The 27,529-nt window shown below is 33.8% G+C and overlaps 1 protein-coding gene and 1 long non-coding RNA gene across 3 annotated transcripts; one reads left to right on the top strand and one right to left on the bottom strand.

Annotated features, from left to right (window-relative positions):
* On the top strand, nucleotides 1-25,551 carry LOC147763871 (uncharacterized). Of its 2 annotated transcripts, XR_015331987.1 has the most exons (3): nucleotides 1-2,332; nucleotides 4,773-4,927; nucleotides 24,230-25,551. It is a non-coding gene; the product is annotated as an uncharacterized LOC147763871 (long non-coding RNA). The 2 variants fall into 2 exon arrangements; XR_015331989.1 differs by lacking the exons at nucleotides 1-2,332; nucleotides 4,773-4,927 and adding an exon at nucleotides 23,051-23,574.
* Nucleotides 2,357-27,413, bottom strand: LOC106177573 (uroporphyrinogen-III synthase). Its single transcript, XM_087001475.1, has 9 exons — nucleotides 27,348-27,413; nucleotides 26,304-26,420; nucleotides 25,690-25,870; nucleotides 21,931-22,005; nucleotides 18,541-18,615; nucleotides 14,552-14,635; nucleotides 6,547-6,632; nucleotides 3,779-3,874; nucleotides 2,357-3,561 (listed from the first exon to the last, which is right to left on the bottom strand). Exons 2-9 carry the CDS (start codon nucleotides 26,376-26,378, stop codon nucleotides 3,481-3,483), a joined length of 753 nt encoding a protein of 250 aa, XP_086857601.1. The 5' UTR covers nucleotides 26,379-26,420; nucleotides 27,348-27,413; the 3' UTR covers nucleotides 2,357-3,480.
* Between the last annotated feature and the right edge of the window lie 116 nt (nucleotides 27,414-27,529).

The raw sequence follows: 27,529 nt of genomic DNA, 5'->3' as shown, positions 1-27,529 counted from the left end.
TGTAGATAAAGATATCATGGATATCCCTAAGGCAATGGTCTTCTAGTAAGAAAAAAGAGGGCATGTAACATGAATGCATTTGTATTTTTTTGTGAAAAAAAAAAAAAAAAAAAAAAAACAATTCACTGTATTTGCAATATCAAACAGTTTCCCACATATATACAATAAATCCTCCTTACATTCATCAAAGCCCTTAAACAGAATTGGTATATCACATTTTGTTCCACCATTGATCTTTCCATTCTAGCCTTCTCAAACTTGTCCTGAGAAAAAGCGCTGGAAGCAATAACAAGACACCAAGTGTTGAGACTCTTTCACATCTAACTAAACTGAAGTCTAGCTCATCAAACGCATGTATTCCATGTTGTACAAGCATTCTAGCCAGGTCAAAACCACTTTGAAATCTGACTTGGTTCTTGCTACAAAGCTTTCAAGCTGACCCCATAAGGTAGTGGTGAGAACAACAAGAGGAATGGTTTCATGTAAACAACTGGTAACAGACTGGTACAGGTGGGCTTGTTAGTCCTTTACCTTCACATTACTGGGCCTGGGAGCCAGGTAGGCTGCAGACATACGAGAGTGACAGGCCACTGACAGACAAGACAATTCTCACATTCTTCTGGATAGTTAGAAAGCATTTACTACTATTTCTTGGGATATAAATATCTATATTTATGTAGATATAAAAATAAATTTATGCATTCATCTACATGTGCTGGAAAAGTGTTTAATTTTTTGGGGAACATAAAATTATCAAGATACAAATATCTTTGAATATTAACAATAAATATTGTCAATATTTAACAATAAAATACAAATAAACATTCAACAGTAAGCTTCAATTGTTAAAAAAAATTTAAACAAAAATAACTATCGACATTAACAAATTGATAGATTTATAAGGGCAATGCATAACTAGTACAGATGCCATCTCATAAATACCAGGATAAAAAAATGACAAATACAAACACACACACACCATAAAAAAAAACATTGAGACAAAGACACATTCTACCCTTCTGTCCTTAAAAACAAAACATGAAAAAATTAAAAGGAAAAAAGTGGAATTCCTCATTGTTTTGAATCCCATTGTGGGAAAAAACTATCAGTAAAGTGTCTTAAAGACCACTGGAAGTGACAAAAGATGTGGGCAGCTGTTCCTCTGACACATGGGTTTCCAGGGCTGGAGTATGTGTGGGCCACACTGTTTGGCCAAACAACAAGCAGAAAACAATGTAAACGGCAATTTTTACAAAAACATAGCTTGTAAGAATGTGTAATGGGTTACAGAAAAACTGACGAAGATAAATCTAAAATGTCTGCAGTTGACTGGTTTATAAGACTCCCAATGTGACTGGCACAGTCTGGAGAGCAGGTGGAGAAAACTAGCTGGAAATTCATCTTCATTTCTTTATTTTCCTTTTGCAGATCTCTAAATTAATTAAGTCTCAAAATCTTAATTTCAAATTTTTTCCTAAGAAAGCACCTTCATAACCCTGTGCCAGAACACAAAAGACCTTGCCACACACTCTGCAGGAATTTCACCAAAAATTTAACATGGGCATGCTCTTGAAGAAGAGGTCGGCTTTTAAAAATAAAACAAGACTGCCTCCAAGGGGAGTGTGATATCTTGTTAATTGAAAGGTTAAAGCCACTTAGCCCTGTTACTATTTCAATAAATGAGTGTCAACATGTGTAAATAGGTGAATATTTGATACAACTAATGCCGCTTTCGGTAAAACTATATGTAGTACTATAATGTGCTTTAAATGTTCTTCAGCTTTAGACAACAGAATAAATGCCAGCAGATTTGAGAAAATAATATATAAAATAAACAATTCAGATTTAGATTCTGTGACAAGATGTGTGAAAAATTTGGAGAATGTTAAAAAGGTGAGAAGCACTAATTCCACGTATCACAACCAACTCATTCCTGCACACTCTGACAAATTCAAAAATAGTTTCAGAAATTGAAATAACTTCAAGAAAAAAGTCAACTAATGTATTCTACCCCTCCAGCATGACATGCAACAAAGCTCAAATTGTAATCATTCTTCTCTGTTACTAACTATATTACACAACCAAGTGGAAAAAAAATTTGGAAGATGCAAAAATAGTTCTGGAGCCTACTGGCAAGTTTGTTATAATTTTAGCTAGCAGGATGTTATGATAGGGCACCGTAACACTCCGCTATGGGACTGCCTGAGTACAGAGCAGGGGGACCATGTGCCGCAGCTCTGGCACCAATCAGAAGGTCTTCTCTGGAGGTCACGGAAACAAAACAAGGCAGAGAGCCGACAGTTCTCACTTTGTGGATTTACCAAACACATAAGTAGGTGAATACTGATCACTTAGCTTAATTGCAGAAAAAAGTGATTGTTTATTGTTTTAAGATAACAAATACAATCGTTCAATTCTTAACAATTATTAAAAAAGTGTGTTACTTAAATGGTTATTTGGCCTCTTTGCTGCAAGTTTGTCCAGAACTGGAACCATTTTATAGAGGTCATACACATATCTAAACTCTTGCTCATTCACTCTCATTCTCTGTGGTAACTAAGTTATCATGTTGTTAGACAATGACCATTCAATTTAGAACCAACAACTCTTCAAATTCACATATTCTCATCACTGTTTACGTATCCACCTATGGAAAAAGTTGCAGCACACTCTGTAAACATGGAGACCTGTCCCTACCTGTTGCGCTAGCTGCTTTCTTTACCAATCAAGTTACCCTGGTAGGTGTCTGAGATTATGTTTCTTGTCGTGTAAAGTGGCACAAGTCAACAGAGACCAGAAAAACTTGCTTTGCTTGTATTGCACTTAGCAGGTGAAAAAAATGACTCAGTTTGGATTATTCATTTCTCCATTGCCCTGCCCAATTGACCAACTTGAAACATAGACCTTGAATTAGGAAAGCAGCAAAAAATGTGATGCCATTTTTACATTTCGATTCCCACTTAAGTCCTAAAATAAACCTGCTACCAGAAACCCTAGTGAACCTGTGATTGGAAAATTTAATTGGTTTTGTTTTCAGCAGCTATTTAGAGCTGCTTCACATTGCGATAGGTATGGTTTAAATGAAAAAAGGTTTTTCTTTGTCAAGGAGCATGGCTTTGTGATCCATTTTCTCTGCAGGTACTCCTGCTGCCCTGTTAAAGAGCACAAGCTGGAGGCACTGGACCAAATTGGTGTAAATCGTGCAGAACAATTACTGATAATCTGTGCCATCTCACTTTTAGTGGCCATGAGTCAATCCCTGCACACCACCATACTCATGTAATCTTAATAGTTCACTCATGAATTGACAGCTCGCTTTTTGTCTGTACTCTAACTCCTCAAGAACAATCAATTGAGCCAATTTGTTCTTTTTATGATTTACATCTCTTTCTGGCAGACACGTTTCATGAAGAACAGAGGTCTGCCTAATACATCCCAGCCACCTTAAATATACTCAATAGATTCTTGTTGTCCTTTCTGTCAGAGTTTGAGAGTTTGTAAACTTTGAAAATTGGCGCATAAAAAAGATGCTCTAGCTGCCAACAGCACTGCTGTTGCCATCTAGTGACAACACATGAAATGAATAGCAAAGAAATAGTTACAGAATAGGTATCTAACAGGAATATCACTTCTACAATGTGATAAGAAAAAATATTTACTAAAAAATGTTTGACTCTGGGAGAAGCAGTAGTGTAAAATGAAACTAAAATTCAAAGTTAACAACATTTTGCACTTCTATAACAATGTTTACAAACAGAGATCAATATAATCAACTCACTTTTGTTGTAGTGGAATCAAAATTGATATCCTTCAAAACTGGATCCACAAACTGCACTCCTGAAGGACTGTAAAACACTAGAAATCCTGGCTCACCCTGTAAAATAAACTTTCTACAATAACTGACTTGTATGTACTCTGCATGGAAAATGAAGATATGTAATCCATGTCATTCATTTAAAAAAAAAAAAAAAATAGGGGAATATTTGAAAATATTTCTTTAAAAATAAATTTCTAATACAAATGTTGCTGAGCAGACAATCATCATGTAAGTCCGCTCACGTATGTCCCTCACTCCATCTGCTGCTTTCAGGGCCTATGGCTTCCATTAAATCTGATTCTTTACTTTTATTGCTTTTTGCTTTATAGGTTTCCCCAGGCAAGTGGGGGTAAACTGACCAACTGGCCCTTTGCTGTAGGTCTGTCCAGTGTGGGTCTGTCTGTTAGGTCACACATTTCACACCCCTCGCTGACCAGGTGTTAAAACCACTGTTACATATAGATATTGCATCACAAAAGGAAGAATCAATAAAGGAATTATTTCTTTGTTTTAAGCAATTTTAAAATCTTGACTTGTTTATCATTTAATACTGCTGAGTTTTATTCTGTCCCTTGTAAATAAAGACATGGAAATGATGACTAAAGGAGCATCTCAATTGTGTAGATTTTTATGCATATTCAATCATTTATTTCAAATTGCAATTGGCATGGTTGTAATTTTGGAAAAGATGTGCAATCATAATTATCGAAAAGCAATCAATAGTATAGCCTCTCTCTCCAATACACGTTGTCTAACTATCATCCATGCAAAACCAAGCGGAAACAGTTCAAACACAGCGCTTCATAGCAGGAGGTGGGTCGGTAAAAAAGCTGGAAGAATTTCACCGTTTCAGCTATATACTAATTAACCTTATATATTTTAGTGTCAAAGAGAGGTCTCAAGGAAATCAATAGTGACTTACAGAGGTTTAAGATAGTGGATTTTCACTTTACAGTACCAAGGAATGGGGTGGAGCACAGTGACACTGTCTGACATCTCAGTCAGCTTCCTCCCCCACTGTTCATTCACAGAGAATGCATGGAGCTGTTGGTATTCTCACAAACTATGCCGTAGTACAGAGAGAGGGACTGCAGGATCAATAGAGAGTCAGTAAGTCAGAAAATATTCTAACACCAAGGGGGGTATGCTAAAGCTATGATCCCTATGAGAAAATCTATATTTTCTTATTTTTGTGAATGTGATAAAAAATAAGCAAATAAATATATCCTAATGTATGTACCTCACAAAAGTAAAAACATACAACATGAAAATCATGTGTCAATAAGAAAAATTATTTGTAAATAACTGCTACATCCCAAATTAATATTTTCAACAATTTTTTTTTTTTTTTTTTTTTTTTTTTTTTTGACAAAACTTCCTGACTAGATGGATTGTATTTCCATTACAGGCGCTCTGTTTTGTTTTAAAAAGCAAAGTCATGAGGAAAAAATTCAACCTAATACCATTTCCTGTTACACCTAGTTCATTCTTCAAAAATCTTCAGTGTTTTTTCTAATCATTGATCTTCCATACACGATGTAAAAATAACTCCACGGAGTTGATCGGGCATAAGGCTTCCGGTGCCCAACTGACCCTGTGTATTGTGATTGTATGGTAATCTCTCAGCCAAGACATGACCATGGAATCTGTTTTACTGTTCATAAGTTTACTTAGCAAATTTCACCCATTCAGAATTGAACATTTCATTATAGTTTCGGCCCTGAGGCTTTTATTTTATCAGTATAGAAACTGGGTACAGTGGCACATGTGTCTTAGTATGGTGGAAGTTAAAATGTACAGACAGAAGATATTTAGGATGTTGATATACTTTGACCTGAATACCGCACAGCAATACAAACTGATTTTTTTTTTTCAATTATGGTGGTGACATCCATGATGATAATAATAGGGGAGGGGGGGAAAGAGAAGGCTCAAATTAAGCACGTATTTTCTTAACCTAGGGGTGATTTAAAAGAGATGCACTCTTTGATCTTTCGTGAACTTTTTGACCAGCATTCTGCTTGCTTCAACATTCCATAGGACTTTGCATGTGCGTCCCCATGTTAACCAGGCAGCTTCTTCAGAGCACCACAGAATGTCACAAACTAAATCTCAACAAAATCAACCATGCACTCTTTAAAACATTTTCCCCAGTTTACACTTCACAGAAAAGCAAAAATAACTTTGTAGTTATACCTCCCCCTCAAAACAGAGGCTTTGTGGAGGTTTTATTCAAAGTTTTTCAGATTATTTTATCAAATCAGTCAAGCAAGCTCTAGTACGGTCTGCAGAGTAGAGAAATGTGACATTTTGCACGTTTTGTATTGATGTAGTGTTGGGCCATGCTGCCAGGAAATCAGGCAGAAAAACAAAGCATGGGGCAATCAATAGTTCACCCTCTCTACTTGGTGCTGCTACAATTTTTTTCTCTTTTTTTCTTAAATTTATTTTTGCTTTTTAATAATTTGTGTTAAATTTATGTTATGACTTAAACAGTAAATTTCACGTTTAAATAATTTCAGTTTAGGTCTCCAAATTTAGGCCATGCCTTACAGTTCATATGTTATCAAGCAAAGTGAACACTGCAATCACATCTAGCAAATATTTTACTTCTTACACAAAAATCATTTCAATTATCGTGTTCAATATCACAGATAATTACTCAAATCCTTAACTTAAAGTGTTGTTTTTTTATATTACTTGAAATTAGCATAAAATCAGCCACTCACCTGTTCCTGTATATACTGAAGTAAAGTCTCCTGTATATTAGGATCTGCTATTGTATTGTAGACAGTAATACTGTTCAGGTTTATACCTGGTAAAGTAAAACAATTTGGATTAAAATTTTGACAGAATCTTTCAAAATATAAAAATTATTTAAAAAGACCTTAAATGAAATGTCCATAACTAAAAAGTAACCTCTGTAAAAAAAGAAAAATGTATGTAAAAACTGCAGTTGCTGCTAAGAAAAAATATTTTGCAGTATTTATCTATAAAATTCTGCAATAAAAAACTGTTTCAAACTTTTTTATCCTTGTGCTTTTCTGCAAAATATTTCATGTATTCACTTCCTAATCAGTGTTCCATTGACAACTTTTCAACTAATGTCAACACAGCTTTGCTAAAAGACTTCAATTTTTTCAACCTTTGTGCTTTTCTGCATATATTTTATATATCTACTCTTTGAAATCACTGTTCCATTGAAAACTTTCCAAGTAATGCCAATGCAGCTTTGCTAATGAAAAAAGTAAATATAAAACATGCAAACCACACAGTTTCATAAACATCCACAGGGCTACATTAAGAAAAATTCCAACCTTCCTTTCCTTCATTCAAAGGCTTTTTAACACCTACCTCTTAAGTTATCTTGTTGTAATGTTTAAAAAAACCTGTCTTGTTCTTAAATGTTTGAAAATACACAGTCCTTTCCAGCTACTGTAGTTTCCCCTAAACTCTGACTGCACGCCAAGCCACGTACATCTAAAGTGACAAGTCCACAACCAAGTCCGATACTTAAAGTCTGGACTGCCATTGGTGGTTAGTCAGACAAAAGCGTATTGGTCAAAATTATATAATTAACTAGAGAGTGAGGTGGAAGAGAATTAATTTCATTGGGTAACAACCTGTTGAGTCATTATGACCAATACACGCAGCCCTTGACGCAAGACAACTTTGCATAAAGGTAAAAATAACTGGAACCTTTCACTGCACTGGACATATTGATCTCTAAGTTAAGTCATTTGATTATGTACCCAATTCTAATTGGTATCAATTTTTAATTTTCATAGTGTTGCACTCTGAGGTCTTTACACAATTGCAACAGGTAAGGAAAAGGTGAACGACGTGAGGAAAAGTTAATTAAATGGGCAAAATGAATTTATATATTGATTTCACAGGTAAATATTTGTGCCTATTTACAAATTGCAGTAATTGAACAGTAATTATCACGTAAATGCTTTTAGCATTACTTTACAACTTTCCCATTGATTAGGGTCCAGACAACTTGCATAACCTTTCACTCCATTATAAAATACAAATTATAAAAGATCACTGATTATAAAAAATATTTGTTTATTCAAAGTACAAAATCCATAAAAAATTAAGTAGATTGGACAAACAGTAATGAGAAAAGCATAAACATGGAAGAGGAATGGCTATCTCTATAAATGCATAAAGTGATTAAATTCAACAGTTTTATATTTATAAAACTTTAATTTCTTTACTTCTTATCAAAAATATCTGCAGATTTAACTTTGTAAAAAGAAAGGTTTTTTCCATTATTTTCAAGCTGTCCCTGCAGATGTTCTGTCGCCATATGTGATAGAAGAGAAATTCTTGGGAGAGTCAAGTCACCAGAGCACATGGCTTTAGACTGAAACTTGGTCTAAGCTTTTAGACTAAACTTTAGTCTACTTTGACCCGAGATACCCAGGAGTCCTCCACTTGAATGAAATGTTGCACTCAAGTTATAACAAGATATTTTCAACCAATAATTATTCTGTTTTTATTGGCTACATGTTTATCCAAAATTGAACTAATATGTAAAAGAAAAAGGGCTTTTTTTATTAGAATATATTACTAATGGTTTTCAGTAACATACATATTTGCATCACAAAAATTATGGTCAAACCTGTAGAATTTTCACATATATGAAATATATATATATGAAAAAGTTACCATTACATAATATCTATGTATATAATCTTTCTGATCAAGTACAACTTAGGTTCATTAAACACAAAAAATCAATAAAGAACAGTCAAGGGTATGTATTGCCAACTGTGACATAATTCACAACCAAGTATAAAGACTTGATTACCTTCTCCCCTTGCTTTATGAGCCCTCTTTAATGAGGTACAATAAGGTGTCCAAATTGTCTGAATATCTATTTTTTCTCTGTTGAATTGATTAAAAAATTTGGACTTAAGAATCAAATAGTAAACCCTCTACACAAATAGGTCCAGAAATTCTTATAAATTAATTTCAGAGGAGATTACAATGATCTCTACATTAGGCAGAGAGATGGGTAGAATTCTTCATTTTAACAGTAACTGCTTAATTGTCTGAAGCATGTGCGTCATTGGGTGATGCAAGATTAAATCACAGAAGTAATCACTTACAAAATCTTATCTAATTCTAGGATCCTAGTCTAATTGAAGGCAATACATTGACGTGTAATCTACTATTTGTGTCTGACAGCAAGAGCCATGAACTTAAATAACAATAATTAAAACTGTACACTGGTTTGCTTTGCTTTGGGGATGCAAAAAATGCAAAGCATTAAAGATAAAAAGGAAAGATTTCATTCTTCAACCATTTATGCTATTCCTTTGTAATAACAATATTGAAATTAATTAATTCCCACAAATGAAGTGCCAGTAAAGTGAATTATGATGCTTTCATTAGTGCATGAACACAAATTGAAAGATTCCCAATGTTTTTCAGTTTTTTTATAACTTCTCCTATTGATCTTAACAAGAACTTTTCTTTACAAAATTATTCAGTCTACTTTAGTATAGTCTTAACAAAAGAATGTTTTGATTTATGTGTGAATTATAAAAAGATTAATAGATATTGGCACTTTTTCAAGTGCCTTGTTTATATTGACCATTTTTTCACCACATCTATTGATAATGGATTGCGGAACTGCCTCCTCTTTCTTTTTCATCTTTGAACAGTAACATAGACTTCAAACTTGGAATTACAGCTAAAATAAGATGCTTTCAATTTTCTTCATTTTCATCAAGACAGAAAAGTCTATTAAGAGCCATTATTTGACCTGATGCTATTGACTTCTGTCATTGATCCCTTCACCCGGATCAACACCAGTGCAGTCTACAATACTGGAGAATTAACAGAGGTCAATACTAAAACAAAGAGCACACAACAAACTGGGCACTTTTACACAAGATGAAAAAAAAACCCAAAAGAATGCAGATAAATAATCAAAATAATTTCTTTTGTTTTGCACTGAATAAAAACTATAGGGAGATAATATGCATGCACCTGCATAGTTAACCTTCAGATATCAAGACTATTTTCTGCTATTTATTGAGTAATTGCGTAAGCATCATTAGGTTTCATTTTGAGAAGTGTAAAAAACCAGTAATTTTTACCTGATCTTTAACCTATGCGGCATCTCTGTGATCCAAAAAAGGAGAAAAAGATTTTTTGCCTCATGAAACTTCGATTCTTGTAAGTGTATTCCAGTAAAATAACAAGAAAAGTGAATTAGATATCAGATAGTGTTTATTTAATGAATATTTAACCAGTGAATGTCTGGAGTTGCGGCATGTTGAGTAACTGATACTAATACCTATAATAATCAGGATTAACAAATCATGCATGTGCCTGCTGCATATGTCTGCATGCTCTGCTGAGGAAGAACCTTAAGTTCGCCATCTATGGGTGTAAATAAATCAGGTGTATTATTTTTTTCTTTTCTTACCTATTTTGTATTCATGCTACAGTGAAGCCTTAATCTCTTTTCTCAATTTATTTAAAGCTAAAACCCTTAACACTAGAATCTCCTTTAATTTTAATAAGTGGATCAACTATTTTTGCATAATAATCTATCAAAAATAAGTTTAGATAACATGAAGGAGTCCATCCCTACCCTAACTAATTAATGAAAAAAGTCTTTCAAATTCTTTCCTTGGAAAATGGTGCTCAAAATATGAAAAAAAAAGCCAGCAAACAGAAAGACGGCAAATAAAAACTACATTTAAATCATCACTTACAAGATAGCCCCCTCTCCTGTCCCTGTGTCATGAGTGAGAGGTGTGCACCCAGGGATCAGCCCTTATCTGCCCCCCTCTGTTATCCAGGCAGAGCAGAGACTACATTTTTGCCCATTTTTATGTCCACCTGCTGCACAAACCCTCAGATCCTGCTAAGATCAAGATTTACTTCCATTTTCTACAGATCAGTATTGACTACAAAAATCTTTGAACACTTCCATATGATATAATCCTATCAGTGCTTGATCACCCTGAGCACTATAAGAAAATTTTAGCATCAGTTGAAAAGATCAATGACCTCCACCCCTCCCCCTACCAACACCCTCCACCCCTACATGACACTTTTATTCACTGTGAATAACTTTTAATGTTCTGGTTGCAAGGCAAACTTTCGCCATCCAATCCTCAAGATAAAATTTCATTTCCGTTGTCAAACCATAAGGACCTCAACCCAAGCCTTGGGGTGTTTACTAGACTTTTGCAAACACGGAGTCCATGTTGTACAGCTCTTTAAATCATTTTGCCAACACTCCAACCTCAATTCATGTTGTTTCTTTAACCTTGAGCAAACAGTTTTTTGGCTTTCCTATTCACTATTCTTCATCATTGGCTTTCTCTCTTATTTCTAATTATCTATTAGCAAAAGATTTCACAAACACCACTTGTTATCTCTGTTTTGTAAAAAATCAAAAATATATATGTGTAAAGATGGAATACACCAATCATATTTAACTAATCATGTTTGAAATCTTAAAATTGCTGGTAAAATTGAAAATAAAAATGTGACTTACCAAAATGCAATTTTGTTTGGTCAAAGCTGGTATCAATGACACGGCAGCAAAGTTATGAATGAAAAATCTAAACATCAGTTTCCGCTTTTAAACAGTCACACTAATTGGCTATCATCACAAATTAAGTTGTGTTAATCTGTTGAAGCAGAAGTGGTGTGACTGACCTATTTGAGCAACTAGTCCTTTTTTTCCACCTTGCTGAACAAAAATAAATAGTAGACTAAATAGACTGGCTAATAGAGAGCATGACATTGTAGGGCCCTGAAATGAAATGTAAACAGACACCAATTCTTCATAATTCCAATATTATTGATGAGGAGAGGAAGTGTGACAGAAGCTGATTCAGTTAATCATCTACTCTACCATGCCTAATGAGGTGGAGTTGAGAAGAATCTATAGCCAGGGCCAGGGGTGGCTGATATTATGTGATCCTCATTTCGCTTTCTTGCTTACTACAATGAGAGTATAAGTGAGTGAAATAACTTTTGAATATAAAATTGTCCAAGATTTAATTTTTGGCTTTAAAAAAAATTTTGGGAGTAATGCAGTTGGTCAGATCAAGTTTTTGATAAGATGACATTAATTAAGCTGCTTTTGTGTGAACAGTTTTATGAGCTCAATAAAAATAGTTTTCATGCATTACAAGTGAATTATTGGACCTCTTAAATGGACTCAATATTAAGATGGAATATTCAATGAATCACAATAATAGATTCAATTATGACCCATTCTAAATTGCCAAAAATTCACTTTACTCTCTTCACCTTCTTTTGTAAAAAATAATTGAGATCCATTAGAGTAATGTAACTAATAAAGAATGAAAAGCTATAAGTCAACAGTAATTACAGTGCATTTCATAAAACTAATTACATGTCCGTTAACTTTGCACTGGGTGGTTTGTTTCTTATCCCTACTAAATGTTTCATTAAGTCAACAAATCAGTAGTCATGGGCCTCGGGCTGTGATTTGTCAGTTTTCTGATCTCCGTTAAGCCGGCAATCCTATCTTTGGGCACTAAACTTCTCAAACACCTTCCTGTTGATGCAAGCACAAATATCAACACCAATTGTTCTTTGCTTTACTTCACTTTTTTTCCACTGCTCTCAAATAACAGGCTCAGTGTTTGATAAAGAGGGAGTTCACCTTGTACAAACTGATCTTTCTTGCATAAGGGGCATTTCTTGAAAATCCATCAGAGTTAGTGCTAGATTTTATGTAAATTTACACGCAACCAATTTGACATAAACTCAGAAACCTTAAAATTGTGCTTAAAAGACGTGACTGAATGAAATTCAGTTGATAAATGATACAGGTTACGGAACCAAGTTTTAATTATTTCCTCATCTCTCTTTCTCTCTCTCTCTCTCTCTTTCTCAGTATGTGTGTGTGTGTGTATGTGTGTGTGTGTGTGTGTGTGTGTGTACGTACGTACGTACGTGTGTATGTGTGTTGGGAAAGAGACACAAACCAGTTTGTCAACATTTATTATAGTAAATTGTCTTGGAAACATCTCAGCTGTTATTATAATAGTAGTCTGTATATGCACATTGGTTTCAGTTGGTAGCAGTCTCCTCTCTAGCCAACTTTGAGATAATTAAAAGACTGAGCTAGAGTGAGGCACAACAAGATGCACACACAAACACTATCCCTATTAATGAAAACATTTTTTTCCAAGCGGAAGCCATACAGGAAATCATAAAACCAAAACAACTCCTGGTGGATAAGCTGTTTTTATAGCAGGCTCTTGTCGAGAAAAAAAATCAATTTTAGCAAATCATAATTTATACAGATGAATCTGTTTTTAAGTCATATCTGGTATAAATGGTGTCAATGTAAAAAAATCAGTTGAGTAAAACAGACATATTGTTAATAATAAACAATAGCTCATTGTTTCATTTAAGAACAGTGATTTATTATTTTGTCTTGTATCATATCTGCTAATGTGTACCACACACTGTCAGGCTGAGATCACAGCAGCCACATCAGAATGTGTTAGATGTGCTTTTATCACACAATTTACACTGCACTGGATATATGACAGTAAACATGCCATAGTATGTATAGTATGTTTAAGAATTTTCTTTTTTATAGATCCTTAATGCTAAAATGTCTTTTTAGGAGTACATACAACTACACAGTGGACATTGCTGAGTCTTATTCATTACCTTAGGATCAGCATTCACCCTGATCAATTGTTTCAATATTTTGATATATGGATTATTCTATACGGGAGCTGATGCATGTATGTGCCACTGGTCAATGCCTCAATGGGCCATGACAATGTCTCAGAGGTCGGCCTTTTTCCCTACAAATTATGGACACCCTTAATTATGCAAGAGCCTATCGGCTAAAACTTAATCATCAAAGACCAGTTCTTAATTAACCAAACAAAACAAGAAGACAATTTACAAACATCTTATTTGTCAATCAATATGAAAAAAATACAATTTTGATAGTTCTGGTACTAAATTAACTTTCCTAATTAGGTCTGGGTATTGATGGATCCGAGATGTCTACAAATAAAATTCTTTAATTAACTCCCCAGTCTGAGCTCAATATGCTGAAGTAAGGGGCACCAAATCAGTAAGACACAAACTGCACCCTCCACACAATTTACCCGATCAATTCTGGATATACATGCTGTTTAAGTACAAATTACTGATATCAAGCTTGCCCATGATAATTGTGGACTACAAATACAACTACCTGCACTCTTGCCACTCTGAACAAAAGAAATGTTTTTCAGTTCATCATAGTAACTCAGTATTCAAAAATATTTCCTGTTCTATTTGTGAATTTCATGCAAATTATTGAAAATCCACTGATAGCATCTTTCATGGACAAATGACTACTTTCAAAGATGGAAGCCATAAAAGAGGACCAAGTTACTCTGACTTGATACAGATAAGGGTTTTCTCTCATTTATGATCATGACCATGAAATGATATTTTGCAAAAATAACTCTACAAAGACAACCTCATTTATTTCCAAGATGAAAAGTTATGCTTTGACAGGTGTGCATGCCCTACCATAAAGATATAAGATGGATTTCAACTCAAAATTTGATGTGAAAACTTCAGTTGAAATGGGTATCACTGCTAATCTTCTTCTCATTTACAATTTTGTACCTGCTGAAACCATAAAAATTACTTTTGACTATTGTTAAAAAATCAAAAAAGAAACAGAAACAGTGGTCACCTCACCTTCATCTGCCAACTTCTGAGGAAGAGTTTCTCTGCGAAGGTTGCCACAAGGAAATAACAGTGTCCTGTCTCCTTTTTTCACAGCTGAAAAGTCCAAAATAAAAGTCAGTGACAACTGCTGAATAGATTTAGTCTGAATCTTTATTCTGTTGGGTCTGTAGCCTTTATCTCAACACAAAATGCAAATATATGCCAAACATTGCCTACCAAAACAACTTTATGCGCGGAAATTGGGGAAAATCAAGTAAAATTGTAATTCAATCTATTATTTAGATAAAAGCTTACATGTGCTGATTTGCAGGTAAAACTACAAGGTGGGAGAAATTGATACGTTGATCCTCAAACATATCATGGACTTGGGCCGATTGAGTTTGACACTGGCTTAAAGCCACTCAGTTTGTGACAAATAGGGCGTAAAACAGACACAGGAAAGATCACAAGGTTGTTACTGAAAGACCAGGTCATTTTCCACCTGAAATTGAAATACAATCAAGGAGAATGTTTCCTGTTTGCACCTATGCATGCTCTCTTTTACCTGAATTACCACAGGTAACTTTGATTTCACAAACAACAAACACATTTTGAAGTGATTATAAAATTGCTGAATGCATTGATAGCAATTTTCAATAGTGATGTTTGTAAACAAATGCATTGTACTTATCTAAACATTTACCTTCAAAGCACCAAAAGTTGCCTGATGATGTTATTCATCAAAAACATTTAAACTTATATATATATCAGTTTATTGTAATGGATGTAACAGTTAAACCTGTTTACTACAGTGTTTAGCATATCATCTAAATGTTGACCAGGTGGCTGAAAAATGCAATAAACGTCTAATACTCTGACGTATCTGAGTTTAACATATTAACTGTGAATTGTTCAAAATAATAATTTTCATTTCTATTTCAAATTTGTCTAATTTTAACCACATAATATTAAATACAAAGTTTTCACTGTTCAACTTATCAAAAGCAACAGAGATCTTTCCAAAAATAACATCAGGTATCAATTCTGCTCTGTCCTGCTGTAATTACACAATAATAACCACTTTGATCTAAGGTTTATTTGTTGACATGTGCCACAAAAGAACTAGTCACTGCTTCATAAACATTAAACATGTTGAATACATGATAAACATTTAGAGGCAACATGTATCAATTTGATTTGTCATCAGAAAGGAAAATGACTCAAGTAGAAATCCTTTTTCATCAGATTTTTCCTCAGCAATTTATACTTATCCCTTAATAATGTTACATTTTTAAAAGAAACATCTACATGATGACAAAAAAAAAAAAAAAAAAAAAAACAATACTTAACAAGGTAATATTGAAAGCAAGTAAGCATACTCTACACAACTTTAAATAATCAGAAACTTAGATGAAAAAGTGGCTTTCTTCATGCTACGTTTGAAACACAATGCCTTTGTGAAAAGGGTGATCTAGGAATATTGCAACATAAGTTGCAATCTTTAAATGTAAAATACTACTGATGTGTAACATGAACACTGTTTTATCAAAGATTAAGGCAGTCTGAATGTGGCCATGCCTTTCTATCAGACTTACTCTGTAGCTTTTCCAAGAACAAATGTTATCTCTGTTCTGGAGTCCAATAATTTTTCCTTCACATCACAGACTGAAATCACAATAGTTTTCCAGCAGCTAACTTAATTAAACAGATCATAAACTACAATAAATAAATAAATAAATAACATATCTCCATGTATATGTTTATATAATTCTTACCTTAACCAGAAGCCTGTGTAACTGATCAGCTGCCTAAACAGGAATGTGTTGACCAAAATTGAGTGAGGACTTTTTAAACAAGCTTCATTAAAAGGAACAGTTTTCCAATACGTTATCAAACAAATGCCTAAACCTATCTTCTGTTGCCCCACCCCTTTATTTCACTGAAATAACAGAGCACATGTATGCACAATATAGTCAGGAAAATGGGCTAGAGTTAATTAAGTTGAGTGGCTCTTTATTAAATGTAACTTCTTTTAACTTCCCATTACAGAAGCTAATTGTCTCATACCTTCAAAAATACCTTGACGCACTTGTTGATTGCAAAAATCATTAAGATTTTAAAGAAAGCCAATACATGCTTCATTTCCAAATAACATGCCCCTGTTGTTCCTAGCTACTCTAGCAGTGTTGATGCAATTAGAATGGGCCTTCTATTGAAAGTGCTGAATTTTTAATTTCTTAATTTCTCCCACAGAACATAAGTAATCAATATTACTGATTGGATCAAATTGGGAGCATGACCAATGTCATGCAATTAAGAGGGTCACTCGTGCTTAAGGATTAATCCAGCTATTTCTAATTTCAAAATATAAATAAGTAATGTGTTTTTCAAAACAGAAATATCTAAAAAAATTATAATTTCTTAATTTCCACTTGAAATCAATAAGTTTGTTTACTTTTAATTAATTATCAATTATAATCATCAATGATTTAAAATGGAAAACACTTTCATGTTACAGGTTTTCAGTGTTGTATCAACATTGGAAAACTTAAAATTTCTAGAAAAAGTACAACATAAGTGTTTACTTTCTAGAAAAAGTACAACATAAGTGTTAACTTTTAGAAAAAGAGTCACACTTGCTCAAACTGTCATGATGCTAGTCCTTCAGCACTCTCACATTATAGTACTCATACTTGTACAGCTTAAGTTATGTCAAATAGTATCTACACTGGCATATGTCAAGTAAATAATTATTGAAAATTGCTCACAACTTCATCTAGGGATGATTATTTTGGTCACCACATCCTATCATTATTTCAAATTATGTTGGCATTAACTCCTGACTACATTGTAATAATCTCTGAGAAAGATTACTCAAATCCAATTAACAGTGAGGTTTCTTCTTAATTCAGCAGTACAGTTTCAATTTGAGATCTTCTCAAGATCAATTTATAATTCAGTATATTGCCTTTCAAGATTTTCTAATAACCCAAATCTTTATAAAATATGAATTTTATACAACTTTTTTTTCAAATGAAATTGCCTTTATCAAAAGCTTGTATACGCTCAATATTTTCCCAAATACCATTATACTTTTGCAATTAAATGAAATTTACACTTGATTTTGCTATCTTAGTCTATCATTTTAACTGCAATTTTTAATGGATATTTTGTTTTATCAATTTTTTCACCTGTCATAGTAAAAAAAGTCTATTTTTCTATTGTTGCTGAACTCAGTAACTGCATACTGTACATACATTGAGTCCTGGTATACCACTAGCAATAGACCAACACATAATTTTACCTTCGTTCCCTTTTTCAAAACTGAGACAGTCAACATATGAAAATTCTAGTCTCCGAAATTTTTTTGCATATTTCACCTCAGGGCAGTCAACATCATTTTATGTGATAACTTAAGCTAGGCTAAGTGAAAGCATTTATGTTCTCTTCATAATTACAGGGATATTGTAGAACCTCCAGCTTGCCAAGCAGCTGCCATTGGAACTCCTGGCCACAAGCATGTAAGCATGTTTGTGGTTAGGAAAAATTATTGCTAATAATTACTTCAGAAGTCTAATGCATTATTCATGCAATTTTTTTTTCTACATTAAATGAGATCAACTGTTGATTAATCTGGGACATGCAGAGGTAACTGATTATGAAAATATACTCAAGAGCTTAAATCTATTTAATGCTTTAAGTAGGCATCTTATTTCATAAAAGTTTCATTTGCTTACACTTATCTTTATTCAGGAAAATGAAGCATAAAATAGTGTGACAAAAATATTCTGAAAGACTGCTCAGAGTGAAATATGTCTCTTGTATACTTTGTATGCTAACAATGCCTTTTTAACTTTGTCTAGGTCTAACTTTTTTATGAACTTGCAAAATTAGAAAAAAAAGGCAAGACAGTATCTTATTGCTGTTTAAAATAAAATGGCTTACATAACCGTGACAGCTGATAAGATAATGACATTCTAGATCTAAAGGAGATTAAGTTAAAAAAAAAAACAACTCACCTTCTCTAATGATGGGAACCAGGCTCTCTGCACTTCCTGTGTTTTCTCCTATGGTAGTAAATGACAGGCATGCAGCTGAAAATGACACAAATACATCATTGGAGGGTGATTAATTTTTTATAGCATTAATACTTTTCACCATGTTCAGTCACCTCATACATCCTCAGTAGAAATGAGAGCCCTCATCACGTTGGACAAGGAACCATTCTGTGCTAATTATATGCTTGAGTGAACATCGACTCAGTCCATGGTATACACAACACATTGGCTTCAGAACCTCACATTAAGTCAGAGCTTGATTGAAAATGTTTTCTACAATAATCACAGCTAATCAGCTAGAAAGGGAAAACATTTTCTTTTAATTTTTGTGATTAATCAAATATTTTAGTTTGTTTTATAGTCTCATTTTGGCACAATCAAGTTCACAACTTGGGAAGTCTCCATGAGGTGGCAGTGTACTGCCTGCTAATGCTGAATAGGATGGGTGGCAAGGGCAAGGCGGAGAACAGAACCTTAGCAGTTATATCATGATAAATATCTGTAATCAAATACTGAAGGTTAAAAGGTCACACCTAAGAAAAGTGACAATATTTTGGGAAGGTAGGACAGCAGTAATTTTCAGTGAAATAGGTCTCTATCTTAAAATGATAAAAAAGCTAATCTTTTTAAAGAGACAACACGCAAGCCTCATAGGTAAAAACATGATAAGTCTCTTTAGAAACAGACTTTTTTCTTCGATATACTATGAATATTGAAATTGTTTACCTCCAATATTTCAATGTCTATCTGTATCATCTTTATCAAAGATTATTATTCAGGTGATAATTTCAATATTAGCTGTTGATTGAAGAAAAAATTACTATTTTATTCTTATAACAACACAGCAGATTAAATTCTTCTCTGAACTGTTTAAGCCACACCAAAAAAGTGTGAGATGTTCAGAAGTTTTAACAAAAAACTTTTACAATCAAAAGTTTTTGCTGATTAAATTCTTCTCTAAACTGTTTAAACCACACCAAAAAAGTGTGAAATGTTCAGAAGTTTTAACAAAACATTTTTACAATCAAAGTTCTTTTACTCTAGACACTTCTCAATACTCAATCACAATATCCCATGTTATGTTCTCAGAACAAATCAATGCTCAAATTAATAACTCAAGTAAATACTGAACAAGTCTGTTTCAAAAAAATGTACAAGGTAATGAATTCCCCCTTAAAATCAGAAGTACCTGACATCAAAATATTTATGATACTAGTATCATACTACATATTCTTATGGACAAATGCCCAAGCATCATGCAGGTGTAACATAACCAAGAGGCCATCATCCCCCAAAATAAATGGTATACACCTTATCATGATAATCTAATCTTCATGTCTCTGTCATCTTTCATGAAATGAGACCCAAAGGCAAAAACAGGCATGATTGCGTAAGTTCAGGGTGATAGGTACACGTAAAAGCTTTCAAGATCCATCCTCCCCCTTTACCCCACAGATCAAACTAAAAATCCACTATTAATCGGCTAAACTCAAATTTCCACCTCTCAAATTTCAGATAATAACAGGAGTTAGGGCTTGGTCTGTTATTCAGGATGAATGCAGTTTGCTGCCAGTAAAGATGCCACTCTGTTTGACAGCAGTGGTGTCATTCATGGTACTGATGGTGTCTGTCCACTGACTTCATCTTAACATTGTTAGACCCCAATCTGGAGGGGCGTCTTTGGCAACTTTATGTCAGTTTTATCTCCCATCTGTCCATTGAGGGCAATCAAAATCTTGAGTGAATCAAGGCTTAGTAAACAGGACTGAATGAGGAAAATGGTCTTGACTATATGCACTTCCCTTACCCTCAAGACAAACAAGACAGAGGTGAAATTGTTGTGGCAGTACCTCAAAAAAAGTGAAAAGAATCTACCGAGTTCATTCTTTCTATGTTCTATAATTGCTAGTTTCAAATTCTAGATCATTTTCCATCATTTGTGAAAGAACTACAAACACTGAGGTAATCCACTTGTGGAAAAAAACAAACAGGAATCATTAACCTTGTTGTAGTTAGGGGTCATCTTACATTCATGTCCACAGGGGTTTGTCAATAACCACATTATTCAACAATATTCATCTGGTTAAATTTCTAACAAGTTTCCTTCAGATTTACGCATACCAGCATCAAGTTGCATAGTAAAAACTACAAACAACTTACCGTTCCATCTAGTCCTGTAGTCTGATGGGAAATGGTTTGTAACATACAGACAATGCTATCTTATACTCTGTGGATCAAATTTTATTTTAAATACAAAGTGGGTTCTTTAATTTGTATTTGGTTTTTCACTTATCTCACACTTTATTCTTTTCTGACTTGCATTAAATACTCAACAAAGAAGAAGTGACCACAATGACATTCTGAGATAAAACCTTGTATTTAACTTAAAACCAAACAAACAAACTAGCATTTTCCAATAGGTAGAATATCTAAAACAAGATTAAAGGTGATATTTTTTAAAACACAGCAAAACAATCAACAGTTTAACTCATTGTAATTGTTCTGAAAGGTGCTTGAAAACATTGACAGGTTTTTCTTTAATTTTTTCATGAACACCTCTGACCTATGAACTGCTGGCTAAATCATAATTTTGTGGTTTTCTGACAGCATTTATATTTCACACCTTAATTTTCGTAACTCATTTTTATTTAGTGTCAACATTCTGTGTATAAACTCTAGAACATTTTGTTTTCATGATCCCAACACAAACAGATCACTTATGATTTTACGCTTCACTTCCTTGAAATACATTATATCATAACAAGGCACGCACAGGTTTCTTTACCATTTATTTGGGTCCTGGCAGAAACAATATATTGTTTACTTTTCAAACAATATATATTCTCTGTCCTTGTTTATACTTCTATTTGGCAACTACAAGAAAGCAAACTGATACAACACACTTCAACCTATTTATTTTAATGAAAAGTCTTCATTTACAAATTGTAGAAATCTGATTAAAGCAAGTGACCTGCACCAAACTCTGCAGTAGATCTATGGCCACACACAACACATTCGCAACCAACTATATAAAATTCAGACATCTACATAAGGCATAAAACATACAACCACACAGTCATAAACATCCAGAGCTAAACATAAATCTTTGACTCTTTAAGTTTTGGAGAGAGACAGTTTTTCTAAGATAAGCAAAAAATTGAATCTTGGAATGTTCTTTCTTGTTGGGCATGTTGCCAATACATACTCAGTACACAGGTAGTTCTGTATTGGCTAAGTACTCTCTTACTGGTAAGATAATGTTTAAAGCATCAAAATTATGTATTAAACAGTCCATTAAAATAAACCGAAAAATATTCAACTGCTGTTAAAATATGATAAATGTATCTTTACCTGCAGCAGCTGTAGCTTCTCCAACAACAAATGCTGGAAGTTTTGCCCATTTTTTGGATAAATCTTTGGTCCAATCTAAAGAAAGGAATATATGAACATGCATATGAGAGAGAAACAAAACTACATTATATTCCACAAGGCCCATGGCACCACAGCTGGAGAAAAAAATGAACAAATAAGATGAGGACTATATGATCGGATAGAAAGAGATACAGTAATTGTAAATGCAATTTTACAAAAAGGTTAAACAAAAGATGAATTTTCAGGAAATTTGTGGCTGCTTAATATGCTTAGTAGCGCCTAATTTGAAAAAATCCTTCATTGCTCCACCCTCCAATGTTATGATTGAGCCATTTTAGTGGCTACAAATATTAATTGCAAAGTCTGCTGAAAATCTTGAAAATTAAGTTGAAATGCCCATTGTTATTGTTATTATCTTCATGTTATAAAAATCTAGAATTTTTGTAGAATAGAGAACCTATAAATGTAAATTAATCTGAATTTCGTGCTTAATTCACTTACTGTATTATCAAATAACACAGTTTCAGTTGTATCTCAAGACTGTGTCTGGCCATTAATAGAAGTTAATTAAAATATAATAAATAACACCAGACTATATAGCAATTTTAATTCATTAGTCCCTTAATTTAATTCTTTCAATAACTATGTATCTTAAGAAAAAAGAAAGTTATTTTTCTTGTCCTTTCACTTAGGTGCCTTGACAAAACCTTATAAACTTGCTGAGACAAAGTAAACACTAGGTTAATTGTTTTTCAGTCAGCCTCATTTTCTATTCCCTTTCAACTTGCTCATTAGCATATCTAATTATGTTCCGTGCAACACATCCACATGCTTAATTAACCCAATTAATAAGCACAAGACAGTCTGCAACCACCAACTGTTGCACCAATGTGACCACACTGTGAAAAGTGCAACTTATATCAAATCATAGGGCACTGACTTCTATCATGGAGCACTAAGTAGCCAGTAAGCCAGCCTTCCATTGTTGCTGGATCAGTTTACTGTGTGTACAGAGTTCAATAATTATTGTATACAAATTAATGAGCACAATATTATTTGTACAAACTGGCTGCTTGGGGCTATGCTCCTACTTGTTGTGGTCAACAACCACCTAATCTTTAGTGTTACAATTCTGTAAAGGTTAGAGGATGAAAAGCCAAGGTGCACTATTCGGAGAGAGGCCATTCATTTGGTGCTACACAGAGTCTGGAGACTGCACCGTCCGCTAATCCTTCATGCTCCATTAAGTAAGATCAAAGGGCAGTATCAAGAAGCAATCACTTGCTTTAAAGGTGTTTAGGACCCGCCCTATTCCTCCAATCTTAATTTGCACTTTCTTTTTCTTAAGGTAAACACCCCGCGTATCACACTGTCTCAGTGGTGTAATTGAAAACAAACAAGGAGGCTGTGACATGTGGCACCACCATGGCACCTCTGGTGTTGATCTTCAATGATTCAAGTATGACTGGGGAAAAAGGACAAAAAAGGGAAAAAAACAGAATGACTACGTAATTACATGTTAAGTTTGTACATTATTGGCAAAGTTTCCCATTTGGTTAATGTACCTGTCACACAAAAGGGCAGGTTCCTTGTATATTTGGACTATTTGGATTACGGCCAGAGGTGAGCAAGAGCATTTTGTATATCTCCCCTGAGTGAATATTATCAAACTGCTAACTGCATATTCTTCAGAGATTTGGTTTAAGTATAAACTTAGGTGTAAAATATTTCACACAAAGAGATCAATAAGATTTTATTCAAATAATAAGTGTTAATTCTATTATAACTCTGACATGCCAAGATAATTATTGGTAAGATCTATAACCAGAAACTACTTTTTCTTTAATCTCCATATCTTTTAGCTCTGGAAATCATCCAATGCTTTAACATGCTCATAAAGTATATAATTAACTGTTTCAGATCATTTGGTAACGATTCTTATTTATTTTACAAATATTCTTTGATGATGAAATTAACAACATAATACAAAAGGAAAAGAATATTTGATTTTGATCCCGATAATTTATACAAATCTTTGATGATAAATTAGGAATAAAAATTCAAGAGCTAAAAGCATATTTGTGCCTTTTAGATGAGACTACTAAAGTAAATGTACCCAAAATATCATCAATACACCCATTGTGTAATAATTCTCATACAGAAGCAAACCTATATTGGCTTAAGAGGAACAATGCCAGTAAATGAGCAGCCAAGTTTTTCTCTAGGGTACCAGCCAGGGGCCTGATTACTCACACCTCATTTAATCTTCAATTTATAGGATTTCTATCGAGAAGGCACAGGCAGAATAGAATCCCAAAACCTTAACAACTAGCCGACACAGCAGTTCAAGTTAGAAGAGTTCTTCAAACAGCTCAGCTTTTCTTCTATAAAATGAGGTATGAAGGAACGAATAAAACTGGACAAGACCAAATAAAAACATGATGCATGAAAAATGTTGCAAATGAATGTAGAACTCTATTGTGAATAAATTAACAATGATGCTGACTAGACGTCAGGTGGTATAGTTAATCATTGATTATTTTCAGTCAAACTTGAATTCATAGTTATGTAATTAAAGAATCAATGACATTTAATGAACATGCAACAAGGCTTCTGCAGGCAATTTCTCCTCATTCAGATTTCATCATTTAATCACTGTCTATCTTCAAGTTTCTATAAATATATATCTTTGTTAAATATTTATGGGGAACTTAATTTTTTGTAGCTGAGCCATTAATTTTTTATTGTGCGACATATTGACGTCAATCTTTATAGAATTTCATATCTTTATCAAATATGTTTGTAACTCTATCAAACTTTGAATGGTATCTTATAGAAAAGAGAACATACGGGCCCTTTCATCAATTTGACTAGTCAGGACTCACATATATAGTGCTCAAAATGTTCATTAAGCTAAAATATTGTATTTTAATTTTAATTTTGGTGAAATGCTAATAATAAAACCCCTTACATCTATAAATGACAAGGTTTATTAATTACATTTCAAAGGGGATTTTTAAAATTAAATTCAAACACAAGCATAATTAAGGAGACTGTTGAAAGCAAGAGAGAGAAAGAGAGAGAGAAAGGGAGAGAGGGCTCCATCCAGGGCACAGGACAGGGTCTCTTTTGAGTGACTGATTTGAACCTAACATACTTAATCAAATTAAGCTTGATTTGATTCTATTCTTTGTCCAATAGTTGTTGGTCAATACCTATTTCTGAGCAAGTTATAAATCAATTGTGTTGAATGTGTTGTATTGTATGCTGCACCTCCCACTTCAAGTTGAACCAAACAAAGTGATGATGTACAAGGTTAACAGAAAAAATATGGAAATTGACCTCTGATTTTCAAACATTGCTGGACATGTCTGCTTCACATATGGAATACTTGAGCTTTTTTTATGTGTGTATGTGTGTGAGTGTGTGTGAGAGAGAGTGAAAGAGAAAGAGAGAGATGATGGGGTGGTTATACGGCTTTCATGTAAATGAGCAAAAATGTTCATAGCTTGGTAGTTGGATCAGAAACGAAAATTATAATTTTCATTTGCTTTCACATAACATTAATACAGCAAAATGCAAAATTAAATCTACTTTTATAATCTCACTAAAAAACACTTCAGATAATTCATAAACCAAGATGTTATCTAAATTCCAACTGGTATGGTATCAGATTTACTTAAACAAATCAAGTTAAGTAAAACAACAAGTAAATTACAATTTCAAACATGTAAGTACCTTCCTCACTGCCCACCATTTGAATAGCCTTTTCCACTGCTTCCACTGCCCTCTGGCTGGTAAATATGATACCACTGTAGTTCTCTGGTTGTAGTAAGGCTGCATGAAGAATATCCAGGTTGAGAAAATCAAATCTTAACACGGGGATACATCTTGCACACAGACCATTCTGTTGGAAAAGCTGTAGAAAGGGAACAAAAGAGTAACAATATACACATGCATACCAAATCAGAACAGAAAATATCAGGAATACATTGAAAAAGAGGTTTCAAAACATTTTAAATTTTAAAAAAACTGAAGTTAGCACATTTTCCAAATTTTATTAGGTTTTGAAAAAAGGGCAACAGTGAATTTATGATTGCCAAGTATCCTGCATTTAATTGGCAATTGTGATAGTAGTGTAACATTAGAAACACATTCTGCAAGGCTACACATTGTGTTGGGTGTTCTTCAACTTTCAACTGCAGCAATCACAGAGCCATTAACTTGGTATGTTGTTCAACTTCTTATATCAAATTACACAAGATGGTTAACATATGTTCTCACTGACCTATACATTCTAAAATGAAATATACATTTAATTATTTGATTGCAAAAAAATGAATAGAGCTTACGTCTACATAAAGATCCTTTCCATCTTCTTTTGAAGCTTTGAACAACACAACACCCTTGTTAGACATATTTACCATGAGATATATATCATATATGTCACACTCCTCTGAATTTGTGAGCTATAAATAAAAGACATGACAGAAAAGCTGTGAAAAGAACAGACAAATTGCACATGTCAAAGAAAACATTAACGCATGATTTAAACTGGATTCCCATACTTAGACCACATTCCCATAGTATTCAGATCGATTTATCTCCTTGGGGAGTCTCACTAGATTGGTGTCAGCTTAACAGGCTTAAATGTCTGTCCCGGCTACTAAAAGCTGTAAGGGGGTAATTAACTTTGGTGTGCGCTCGGCTGACAGCAATTTAGCTTGAACCCCCAGGGAGTTAGATCCCCAGATCCAAATGGATCGATCTAAATCTCTAGGAATACAGTCTTAGATCAATCCATCTGGATCAACCGACTTCCCTGGGGGTTCCCACTAAATTGCTATCAGCTCAAGAGGCTTAAATATCTGTCACGCATACCGAATTAGCTAGGGTAAAGATAATTACCCCCTGACAGCTTTACTAGGCATGACAGACATTTAAGCCAGTTAAGTTAATGGCAATTTAGATCAATCCAAAAATTGTGGGAATGATCTCTTAGACTGCATTCCCACAGATTTTAGATCAATCTATCCCCATGGGGAGTCTCACTAGATTACTGTCAGCTTAGCCAGCTTAAATGTCTGTCCCGCCAACTAAAATCTGTAAGGGGGTAATTAACTTCCGTGCGCACTCAGCTGACAGCAATTTAGCATGAACCACCAGGGAGTTTGGTCGATCCAAATGGATCGATCTAAAACTGTGAGAATGCAGTCTTAGCCTTCCCTACCCTACATATACCTCCCCCCACCCCCCCTTGCTAGTACCTCAGATGACATTGAAAACATAAAAAAAAACCCAGAAGTTAACATTTTATTTAAAACATTGTGTTATTTGGATATACCATGAGTGCGGAAACCAACAACTGGTTTTGTAAGGAAAACTGTACCTCTTACCCATTTAAATCCCACTTTAATCTTGCAGGTGCCACGAAAAGAGCAACTAAGTCACATCGATATCACATTTATAACGCAACCAATTAATTTTCTGATGAATTTCAAAAAAAAAAATTAACATTATATTTACACTAGCTTACTTTAAATAAATAAAATGATAAACAACCTTGAGCCAGTGAAGA

Source organism: Lingula anatina, chromosome 1 (assembly GCF_051362555.1).
Source record: "Lingula anatina isolate TDL-2025a chromosome 1, LinAna3.0, whole genome shotgun sequence".
Taxonomy (NCBI): domain Eukaryota; kingdom Metazoa; phylum Brachiopoda; class Lingulata; order Lingulida; family Lingulidae; genus Lingula; species Lingula anatina.
Note: the sequence above shows the minus strand (reverse complement) of the source record. Positions and strands in the feature narration are given on the sequence as shown.